Raw genomic sequence first — 11,880 nt, 5'->3', positions numbered from 1 at the left:
ATCGATAGAAGATAATAAGGCAAGAAATAAGAGGTAGAAGCAGCTCAAAGTCCTTGAAGAAGTAGTCAAATAAAACATTATCTTGTCATGAATTTGACACTGATACAGTCGTTGATTCCATCGCATTGTGAAAGCCACTTAAGATTATTTCAACTGCTTATACCAATTATTTCTGCATACCGCTTATATATTAAATTCCCCAATTCCGCACTCATTACATAGGAAATATTACCCAACTCCAGAATAATAAAAAAAATGAAAGAAAAAGAACATGAGAAATATTACAGTTGCTAATATGATTGATCTCAAATGTGGCACAAAATGTTAATCTCATACAAAACTGCACCCGGGCATGGTTTCTTGGTGAAGCCTCGTTCCGTCGGTAACGAAAGCAAAGAATACAAGAGGAATTTGCATACCAATTAGACAAAGTTGGCAATTCTGATTAAGGCTGATGATGTACAAAGCCATTGGCCTCCCATTGCTCGGGGACTTTAAACAACAAATTGCCCAAGATTGGTTCCGGCACTGTTGGAAGTTTTGATTCTGGTGGAATATTGTGTTCGCCATAAAAAGCCTCAACTTCGGGTAACTTTCCGTTCTTTAGTTGTTGCTGGACGACATCCGGCAACAAATCAACACTTTGGTCCTGCAAAGGGAAAACCAAAAAATGGTTATATTAAGTATTACAACCACAGAGTCCACGAGCACAACCTTCCAGTTCCACCAGGGTACACTGTTGGTTACAAAAGCAAAACCAAAGGAGTGAAGCATATGATAAGAGGAGAATTGAATATGAAAAAGGAAAAACATGCTGCTCGACTTTAACAGACAATCGGTATGCCAGAACAAAAAAACATAATAAAAAGGAACAGGTAAAAGAGTCGCACATTCCAATTTCTACCCAGTAAATATTGTTAGCCAAACTAAGAACTATCTTCTGACATCCAAATATGAGATGGACATCTCAAAGCTTGCCGAATCTCAGTAAGTACTATATATAGCTTGTGAAATCATTTTTAGTAATGGTTCACTAGTATCTGTTTTTAGAGACCACATTTTTAAATTTCGATGTCAGCATTTTACTCCCAAAATGGTGCTTCTAATATTTAGTGACATCATTCTTTTCATTAATTTAGTTCAGCAGTATAGTTTTTTTAGGTAAGTTATCTAAGCCCAAAGCAGCAGCTATAGTCAAACCACATCCAGCAATCCAAGGAATTATGCAAGCCAATGAAAGGAATTATTTCTTGTATTGTCTAAATCTGCTGTATTATCAGACTATGTTAAAGTTTGAGATAGAACCAAAAGACAATGTTGTAGGATGCCCCCAGTTCTTTTCCTGAGAAGGCCTTGCATTACAATGTTTATGCACCATCTATCACTGCCTAGGCCCCTATCAGGCACTAAGTCTGACTGTGCTGTGCTGCCTACGTAGCATCTAGCACCTTTTACAACATTGAGTAATTTAATATGTAAAAACAATTGCAAAAGGTACTTGGAAATTATAAATCCCCACCTCAAACAGATGCCCGTCCTAGTAGCAAATTGACTATTTAGCATATCATAACCAAAATACAGATAGCAAAATATTCTAGAAATCTTCAGTTATAAATCAAATATCTTGCGGTTTTTCCAGCTCTAAAAACATCATATTGTACTATTTAAGAAGTTAAATAATAAAGAGAACTTACAACTAATGTCTTCCTCCAATGATTCAATAGTTTTACTTTGTGGGACATTTCTTCATTCTGATGCTTTGAAATGAAATCTTCCTCCATACTCTGAAGTTTACAGTGCACTTGGTATGCTTCAACATATCGATATCTCTGCAATATATAAGGACAGATCAGATACGGACCAGATACTGAGTCTTAGGCACACAAGATCTAATCACTGAATAAACTAAATATATGCAGGCTAGTGAGAGTGCGGGACCTAGCTGCCCTTCATGAGGGATCAAATGTCGGCTAGACAGCCCAGTGGTGATGCCTGGGTCTTCGTTTATTTTCTTTAGCAAAAATAATGATGATAAGAACTATATTTTGGCCTTCATCTTATCACATTTTCCTAAAATATCTTTGAGTGAGCATGAATCCCTAGTTTTTATATTTAGCTTCCAAAAACTGAATATCAGAGTTACAATGTCAAACATGGCTTAAAAATAGCTAATTGAAGATACAAGCACTCAACCCATAAAATGCAGCGAGTTATTCAGTCAGACTTATCATAATTGATACAGGAAATTATAAAAACTGAAAGCCTTCTCCATTATAGCATAATTCAACACGTATAATATTTAAAACCGCTAAAGGAAATGCAAATTCACTATATTTGACTGCTGACTTAAAATCTGGAAATTCAATATGATTCGGTTTGAGTTTGCTTCAGCCTTCAATTATGCCATTTTGGAATGTTTCAGCTAGCTTCTCAGAGACAAGTAAACCATACTTTCACTTCAGATAAGCTCAGCCTGAAGGTTGGCAAAGCATCAATGGCAATCAGAATTCCAACCGAAGCTCAAAATAGATTTTATATTTTGTTTCAAAAATCAGAATATCAGATTACTATGTTGTAAAGCATATGATATAAGAATTATCTAAGAAAAATAAAAAGAAAAAAAATAGCTGTGCGCTTGGTAGGACTTAGGAGACTGGAATACAGCATTTAAAGTGAGGAATTGACAGACATGTATAGAGAATGGAGGTAGAAGCATTATCCAGGAGGGTTGGGCAAAGCCACTCAACTACAATTTTCAATCCCTTCAAACAGGGAGTAGCAAAAGAATTTGGAATTAAAATCAGGAGAGTGCCACCCCTTCTCTTGAATATTACATGCTAAATAAAGAATATACACCACCTTTCTTCACGATACAAAACAAGATTGTGATGGTTAAAAGGAAAAGACTAAAACCTTTTTCTTCCCATTCTCTACCACTACCAGTACCAGATATTGGCCCGATACACATTCTAAGGGCCATCTAGGCGCAGATAAAATATCAAACTCTTCTTTCTTCATCAGGATTCTCTAGATAGACTGCTTAATCAATTCTGTTATGCACCAATTTCTCTAGAGAACATTGCAAAATAACTTATGAGCTAAAGGAGCATGCACTAAAGGAAAGTGAAAACATTTTAGGTAGAAGATAAGAGTCTAAACAATTGTGCAAAATCATTTTCATAATGATTTTCGATTGCCCTACAGCTCCACAGAGATGTGTACATGTTTGAGACAGGATAAATCATGCCAAGTAGCTGGTGACTGCTTTAAACTCTCATAAAAAAAATTCTATTCTATGCAGCAAGTGTCAAATAAAGACATAAAGAGTTGATGGATAGGTCATGCCTCATGTATAAGAAACTAATATACAAACTAAGCAATCATAGATATTTTTCAGAAAAAATTTTCAAGTGCGCAAGCCAAGCAGGACTCCTTATATACATGAACTGGCCATAGGTTTCATGGATCTTCAGTAAGAACTATTGGTACTATCAATCATAAGTAAGAATAGGAACAATGAATGATAGAATGCAAATATCATAAATGCTTATGAGAGCCTCATATCGGCCAGCTGTTTCCCATGCGATTGCCATAAGGATAGAAGTTATGTTTCTGTAGAACCACTATCTAGTTGTCTTTTAATGGTGACTGCTGCAGAAATAAGTACTAACATAAGCTAACAGAGACGAATAGCAACCACAACTACGAAGTCACGATAAACAAGCACAAGTACCTGTAGATGGAAAACCACAAGAAGGCTTCCCACGGTTGATGCAGGGTCATTTTGTGCTACATCAAACAAGCATTTCTGAAGATGTTTCTCCTCATCAGCATTCCAGGGCAACTCAATCATTCGATCCACTAAGCTCCTCTTAATGCAAAGGCAACAAATTTCAGAGACCAAAATTTCTAACCAGACTAGCCAATTGTTAAGCTGTTCATTTGCTTCATCATAAGCATCTTTCAGTTTCTTATCCTTGACTTTTGTACAAATCATCCTCTGATACATGAATGCCTCAGTCAGAAGTCCACACTCTACCTGAACCCTAACAGCAGTAACAGCTTCCCGAATTGAAACTAATGTTGCTCCCCCAACTCGCCCCGACCACCTCAGTGTCATAAGAGCTGCATCAGGATTCTGTCTCTCTAACAGTGTCTGTGCAACCTTAGGATGGATATGTGGGCTTGCAATTTCAGGAAGGAGGCGGCATGCTTCCTAGAATTACAACTTGTGAAAACAATCAGTACAACCAGTATACATTCAAGTAGCAAAATACACAAACATGTAGTATAGTATTAGCTGGAGAAATCTACTAAAACTAGGAGTTTCATCGATTTAGGGCCAGAAAGATAGGTTAGCTATCAATCTAGAACTCGAAAGATGAAAATTATCAATTATGATCCCAATGATTGAAACTATCAATCTAAGACTATCATGTATTTTTTTACTTAGTGAAGGACTTCCAGTGCAAATTATAAAATAGAATAACTAAAATAAAAATACATGGTCTTTTAGTCTTAAATTGATAGTTTCAATCATAGAGTTTCTACATTGATAGTTTCTATCTTTTAGGTTCTAGATTGGTAGATAATTTAGGACCCTAAATCGAAAAACTTTTAATATAAAAATTGGTTTGTTTGCAGTTTTTACATAACTGAATATTTGACAAAGGAAATGCTTTTAATTATTTCAAGAGGGAAAAGAACAAACTTTTAATGATAATACTAGTCAATGCTTCGTGTATTTCATTACTAACATGAATTCTAGCTACCATGTTTGACATCAAAGGTCTATCATATTTATATATTTTCCTCACTGTTCTTTCTTGTCAAATAAGTCACAGCAGAAAATTGATATTGTTTCTCTGATGAGCTCGGTAAATCTAGTATATGCTAAAAAAGTGACGGCCAGGTAAGTAAAAGCCAAAGGGGCACTGTTATACAGGCATATGGTCAAAAACAGAGAACAATTAGCTGATGATTGCTTATAGGACAACAGGCATATGGCCAAAAACAGAGAACAAATGAAGAGAATGAGAAAAGAATATAGTAAAATTAGCCAACATGTATTCTAACATCTTCAGCACAGATCACAAAACAATAGCACATTCATCCACAATAGTGTCTCAATTATTCTTATGGTAAACATCATCAAGTATTCCTACATATTTCCTATAGCTGACTAAAGAAAAGGATAAAACCTAAAGAGACTTTGAAGATAAGTGTCTACCTTTAAAGCTTCATCAGTGTGGTCATCCAAAAGATAGAAGACAAAAGATTCCAGCAAAGAGTGCCTGGTTATACAAAATGTGACAGCAAAATCATCAACAATGTCCCTCCAATCATCTTCAGGGATTGTCCAGTGCCGATCAAAGAGAAAATATAAGAACTGCACAACAGGTTAAGGAATGACAAAAATGTACTTATATACAGCAAAGAGAACCTTAAAGATGGTATCTTTAATTTTTCACTTCTAACCCAAAAAAATGATCAAATGAGGAATAATTCTAACAAGCTAGCTTCTGAATTTGATAGGATACAATAGCTTGCTTGGCAACCACCAAGTTAGAATTTCCTTGTAGAAAGAGCAAGTCAACAGCAGCTCGGAGACTTTCAAAAGGGTAGCATCCTGCCAATCCCTGTAACTTAGATAGAAAAAATGAATTTCCCCCACTGGTCAGCAATGATGAAATTGCTAATTCCCCTTCATCTTGGTGACCACATCCTTGATCTGTTTCAAGGTTTGAAAGTGCATCTTCAACAAAGAGGCTAGATGTACTTCCTTCACTAGACCCCAAGACACCAGCAACCAAACCAGGCCATGCTCGGGAAATTGCTGCAGATTTCCTTTCATGAACAGATGAACGCCATGATGCATGAGAAAATCTTGAGCTCACATTTTCCAAAAATTCATGTCTAATGCACCAAGCCATGATCTCCAGGTGCTGTACAGACATTGATTGTTAAAAGCTCAGTTAGGCAGACAGGATTCAGCAAGGCCATGATTCAAAATTAAAAATCTTAAATTTCACAGATTGATGCATCTGGACATATATATTCAGAAACATATATGTTAAAGAAGTTTAGCTAAGGTAACACAAGTATTAAACCAAAAATAAACAGCTTTGGTATATTACAAAATCATTGAGTAAATTTAGTTATATAATGAACAAAATGGCCAAGAAAAGCAAGATGCAGCAGAAATATCCACCCACATGATTTTCTACTACATCGATATACAGAAAATCTTCTAGAAGATCCTAATGGTGATATAAAACAATAGAAAGAAAATATGAAGCTGACAAATTATAGAACTTTGAACTTTTACCTGTTTTGTCTTCAATATACTCTCTTGAAGATGATTAAGGTCCTGAATGATTGCCGAAATAGAGCCTCTGAATGAAGACTCCAACACTTCAAGAACATTGGACAGACCTGCTAACTTTGAAGAATTTTTCAGGAGAGAACTTAACTCTGTTTTCATCTCTGATACCGTTTTACTATCTATTATGAATGTCAAGGTTCACAAGAACTTGTGGCATATGTCATCATTTATACAATAGACAGGGTTTAAAGTTTAGGATACATATTGCTTTGAGTTCTTCCAAAATACTTTTGAAAGTCCGCCTGCACCAGTCTTTGACAACCTTCTCATCAAGCAAAAATGCAGTAACTGGATCACTTGATACAGCGCCTTCATCCATGCATACATCCATAATATCTGTATGGTTCTATTAAGGAGATATATGGAACAAAGTAAACTAACTACACCACAGAAAAGATAATCATTAAACCACTTTTCTTCAATTCTCAAATATCAAATAACAATTCAAAATACCTAAACTCCTTAGGAATCCTAAATAGTTAGCATCCATGATTAAATGAACGTGGAAAACTTTTGATTGAAGACAATTATGCTACAATCTAGGGAAAATTTTATTTTCAATGATGTTGATAAACGGGGTGGGGGGGCAAACAAAACCCTAGGACAAAAGAGGATAAACAAACTACTTCTCCTCACTCCAACATAAGAAAGCGTATATAACACTGAAGGGATACAATGGCAAATCAACGAAACTAGGTTGTTCTCCAAGGAGACATCGAAGAGCGAATACAACCGTTGAACATCAGCAACAAGTTGATTGGCGGTATCCTCTTTATCTCTCAATCTATCATCACACCTCTTAGAAATAAGACCTGCCTCAATGCATTCGTAATAAAGACGAAGGGGGAGCTCATTTCCCCCCTTTGGCAAGGACATTCGACAAATGGGGCAAACGTCACATCTTTGACTGCATTCATCGCACAAAGCAGCATGGCCGCAGGGAATAAGAACCCTCTGTACATTGCGGCCGCAGCTTCTCAAATCCCTAGTCGCCCTACACCGCTCTACTTTAGCTTCATTGCACAACTCCATCGGATCAATCGACGCCAAACGAACTAACGCCTTCTAAAATCGAAGCAAATAGCTCTAGTATCAAGCAACTGATAGATATAACACATGAATCCCTAGCAATTCCAGAAGTTGAAGGAAATGAATGCGGGAAAAACGAATACCTGGGTACGAGATGCGGTGGGCTCGTCGAACTTTGGACCAACCATTGCTTGATACGCTTTACAAGCAGCAGAATTAGCAGAGGCAATATGAATTCTACCTCAGTCTATACTGCAACTGAAGCAGAAGTAAAGAGATAGAGAGAAAGAGAGCGAGGATTTGAACGAGTTTAGTTGGAGGGTTTTAAAAGGTTTTTGCAGGGAAATTGTTCTTCTCACTATTCTTTTTGAGCCATTTTTTGCAAGAGTTCAATTCTGCAAAAAAAAAAAAAAAAAAAAAAAAAAAAAAAAAAAACTGACGGCTACACACACAAGTTCAATTTTTTTTAAAGGATTGTGATATTAAACATTGAACTATACTCCTTTTTTTTATCAAAAATACCTTAAAAATTTTTAAATGCTCTTTAAACTCTCAAAGTATCAGAGTTTTTATCAAATATATCCTGCATCTATTTTCCGACCATCAGAAACATGATGTGGCTCACCAGATGCCACAGTGTAATTTAATTAATTTTTTTAATCCATGTCATTTTATATTCTCTTTTTTTAATCCATATCATTCTACAAATCAAAATTCATCCTGAAAATTAAAACCTATTCTCCTTTTTAAAATACACGATAGTCTTCCTTTTTTAAAATTTCAACTGCGTGGTTTTATTTCTTGAATTAGGGCTTGAGATTTTAAAAAGGGAAGACTACCATGTATTCTAAAAAAGAGAATATATTTTAATTTTTAGGATGGATTTTGATATATAGAATGACATGGATTTTAAAAAAAGAATATAAAATTACATGTATTAAAAAAAAATAGAATTTAAATTACATTGTGGCATCCGGCGAGCTACGTCACGTTTTTGGTGGCCGAAAATAAGATGTGGAATACATTTGATAAAACTCTGATACTTTGAAGGTTTAAAGAGCATTTCGAAAGTTCCAGGGTATTTGATAAAATGGGTATAGTTCAAAGTTTAATATGATATTTACCATTTTTTTCTTTGTTGGGGGACCAAAAATGGAGACAGAGTCACAAATAGTGTGAATTCAAGAGGGAAACGGCTAGTGAATGGGTAATGGGGTAGTGAGTATAGCCCATTACATGTATTTTAGGTTAAATAATTGATAGAGTGGGACGACTACAACACAATTCAAAAGTGATAAGCGACTGAAAAATAGAGAGAAACTTGTGTGTGAAAGGGAAACACCGATGCCTTGTGTGTAAAAGGGAAAGATCGACGGCTACAACACAATCCTTTTAAAAGTGATACATGATTAGTGTGAAAGATAAACATTCACGACTATAGAAAAAGAGGGTGGTCATGGCTACTCGACGGCATAGAGAAAGATTCATCGATGGCTATGACTTCATCTTTGAATCAAGTAAACTATATAAACTTTAGTTCTTTGAATTTGAGCACATTTCATAGTTTTAAACATGTTTATACGAATTGTGAGCATGTTTGAAATGAAAAAAAATCAAATACGCATTTAGAATTATAATATTGAAACTATTATAAAAATTATTTTAGCTGCCAAAATTTGTTTCTTTAATGGCATTAGTCGGCGATGCAAGAACCTCGCCAGCTTTAATGCCCTTAAAGAAACAATTTTCGACGGCTAATAGGTATTTGGGGTTGTAGGAATTATTTTGATAAGTTTGCCTTTGTTTAGTATTTAATTGTTTGTGTTTTGAATATTTAATTGTTATTTGATTATTGTTTTATGCGAATTGTGAGAATGTTATGAAATTTTTTTAACTATGTATTTAGAATTATAATACTGAAATTATCCTAAAAAATTTATTAGTCGCCGAAAATTGTTTCTTTAAACCCTCGCCGGCTAATGCCCACAAAGAAATAATTTTCGACGGCTATAGGTGTTTTAGATTGTAAAAATTATTTAGTTATGTTTGCCTTTTCTTTGGTATTTAATTGTTTGTATTTTAAATATTTAATCGTTATTTGATCATGTTTATATGAATTTTGACCAACCTACCCTTTTTTTTGTTGTAGTAGAGTAGTGTTTAGGAATGCAAGTAAGGTGCCTTTCATGGCATTAATTCAATTTTGAGTAGTCGTCGTCAGGTCTAAGCCTTATTGAATCCTAAGTTTGTGTTCTCTATCAGTTTAAGTATTCATGCTCCCCAAACTGATTTTTTTTTTTTGCATCACAAACTGATTTAATTATGTTTATCTACATGATATTTCAAAGCTCGAGTTTGATTTTATCCATCTAAGATTACATACACTTTAACATACGAACACTAAAATTCCTTAACAGCTCCAGTGAAGACGAGAAGACAAATTATTATGAATATCATGGGCCTACGCAATTCCACATACGACTTGTTCAAGTCACATATTTTGTTATTTAAGTATGAAGCATCTGAACCCAAACCCACAGGCAAATCGATTAGTCTAGGGAGCATGCATATTTAGTATTACCAACTTTCAAGTGACTAGATTCGAACTTTTAGTTCAGATATATCACACGTAAAGCTAGAGATGAAAGGTACAAAATTGAAGTCATGTGTATTCTCCCACCCCCATACACCTGACAAGACTATCAAGACTTGCTTCGCGATACTAAGTGGCCTAATTATCTTGATGAACATTTGTTATCATGGTATCTCTCATATTTTGTTTTCATTCTTATATCTTCTCTATCAGCTCCATTAATAAGCCTATATATCCTAGACTCCTCCAATTTTACTTATCGATAGTAAGTAATTCTTTACATGTGAGCAATATGAGTCAGGGTATACTCAATAGGAAGGAACTAACTATTAACTTTAACACTTTTTCACCTATGTGAAAACTACCTGCTAAAAAGTTGATGTTGCCCGTTGTTGGGGTTAAAGGTTGACACTTGTCTCACTCTGGCATAACCAATACCTTCTTCCATATGGAGCTCGATGAGGAAATCTACATGTCCTTGCTCCAATCATCTTTGTATAGCCTCAAATAGGTATCGCAACAATGCTTCTTTAAATTCGTTGCAATGAATTTCATAATTAAAGCAGGAGATTCTAGAGGAAAGTCCAAACATCAATATCTATAGCGAGCTCCATGGTGAACTTGGGTAGTTGGGAAAGACACATGAGGATTAAGTTAAAACAAAAGTTAACTAAATTATTGAGGACTTACATAAGGGGTTGGACAGAGTGAGAATACACTTTATATTAATAAATGAGATTACTTATAGACTATAAAATCGTTATATTTGCGGTCCATATTTAATATCTAGGAAAAAATATATGTAACGAATAGAGTTAGTAAAATTTACGAACAAATCAATTATAATGCACGAACAACTCTCACTACAAGAAACAGCGGCTGCAACGACCGAAATTAACGACCGAAATTTTCGATCTTTAAAAAGGCGGCCTTAACGACCGAAATTTAAATATTAACGACCGTTTTTTTTTATATTTTAAATCTTATTTTTTTTATTTCCTACGACCGAATGAAACGATCGTTAATTTATAACGACCGTATCTACGACCGTTTTTCGGTCGTTGGTTATTTTTATTGAATTTTGATATAATTTTAATTTAACGACTGTTACAAACGGTCGTTAACTTAGTTCAGTTCTGATATTTTAAATTTTTCGGAAATATTTAACGACCGTTTCTATAACGGTCGTTGTATTTTAATTAATTTAAATTTATTTAATATTTACGATCGAAATTCAGTCTTTATATTAGAACTAAAAAAAAATTAATTAATAATTATTTTTAACGACCGTTTTTCGGTCGTTGTATACCAAAATTGTTAATATTATAATTAAAATTGGTAACGACCGTTTTTCGGTCGTTATATTTCTAATCGGTCGTTGAAGTCGCGGACCTAACTTAGGTTTTCTAATTTTTCCCCCATTTTCTTCTCCACCCTTTCCTCCTCCGATTCTCCGCCTCCTTCCGCCGATTTCGCCGTTCCCGACACCGCTGCCTCCGTCCATCGAACGGCCACCTCCACCGACGCTGCCGCTGCTGCTCCTCTCCGTCCGACGCGACCGCTGCTGCTTCTCTCCGTCCGATGCGACGCGACCGCTGCTGCTTCTCTCCGTCCGACGCGACGCCGACGCTGACGCCGCTGCTCTCCGTCCGTCGCACGCTGATACTCTACGGTAAGTTTATTAATTATTCATCCTAACCCTAATTATTTTTTTATAGATTTCATCAATTATTAACCCTAACTCTAATTCCCAGCCCCTGCCCTCGCCGGACCGCCCCTGCCCTCGCCGGAAAGCTCCTGCCGTTGCCGGAATAAGAGATTGTAGGTTAGTTCGTGTAACTTATATAATGTAGGCTATTAATTTGAATTTAGG

General features: G+C 35.5%; 1 protein-coding gene across 2 annotated transcripts; it reads right to left on the bottom strand.

Annotated features, from left to right (window-relative positions):
* Window positions 1–272: 272 nt before the first annotated feature.
* LOC131015246 (E3 ubiquitin-protein ligase HOS1-like) lies at window positions 273–7,849 on the bottom strand. Of its 2 annotated transcripts, none has more exons than XM_057943555.1 (9): window positions 7,558–7,849; window positions 7,060–7,450; window positions 6,587–6,721; window positions 6,329–6,504; window positions 5,541–5,945; window positions 5,231–5,389; window positions 3,734–4,216; window positions 1,695–1,829; window positions 273–649 (listed from the first exon to the last, which is right to left on the bottom strand). In XM_057943555.1, the coding sequence occupies exons 1-9, from the start codon at window positions 7,600–7,602 to the stop codon at window positions 446–448; spliced, it is 2,133 nt and encodes a 710-aa protein (XP_057799538.1). In that variant the 5' UTR covers window positions 7,603–7,849; the 3' UTR covers window positions 273–445. The 2 variants fall into 2 exon arrangements, with proteins under 2 accessions (XP_057799538.1, XP_057799547.1); XM_057943564.1 differs by having other exon boundaries at window positions 7,060–7,447; window positions 7,558–7,843.
* Between the last annotated feature and the right edge of the window lie 4,031 nt (window positions 7,850–11,880).

Source organism: Salvia miltiorrhiza, chromosome 1 (assembly GCF_028751815.1).
Source record: "Salvia miltiorrhiza cultivar Shanhuang (shh) chromosome 1, IMPLAD_Smil_shh, whole genome shotgun sequence".
NCBI classification, from domain to species: Eukaryota; Viridiplantae; Streptophyta; class Magnoliopsida; order Lamiales; family Lamiaceae; genus Salvia; species Salvia miltiorrhiza.
The sequence above is the reverse complement of the archived record's forward strand: the minus strand, read 5'-3'. Positions and strand labels throughout refer to the sequence as shown.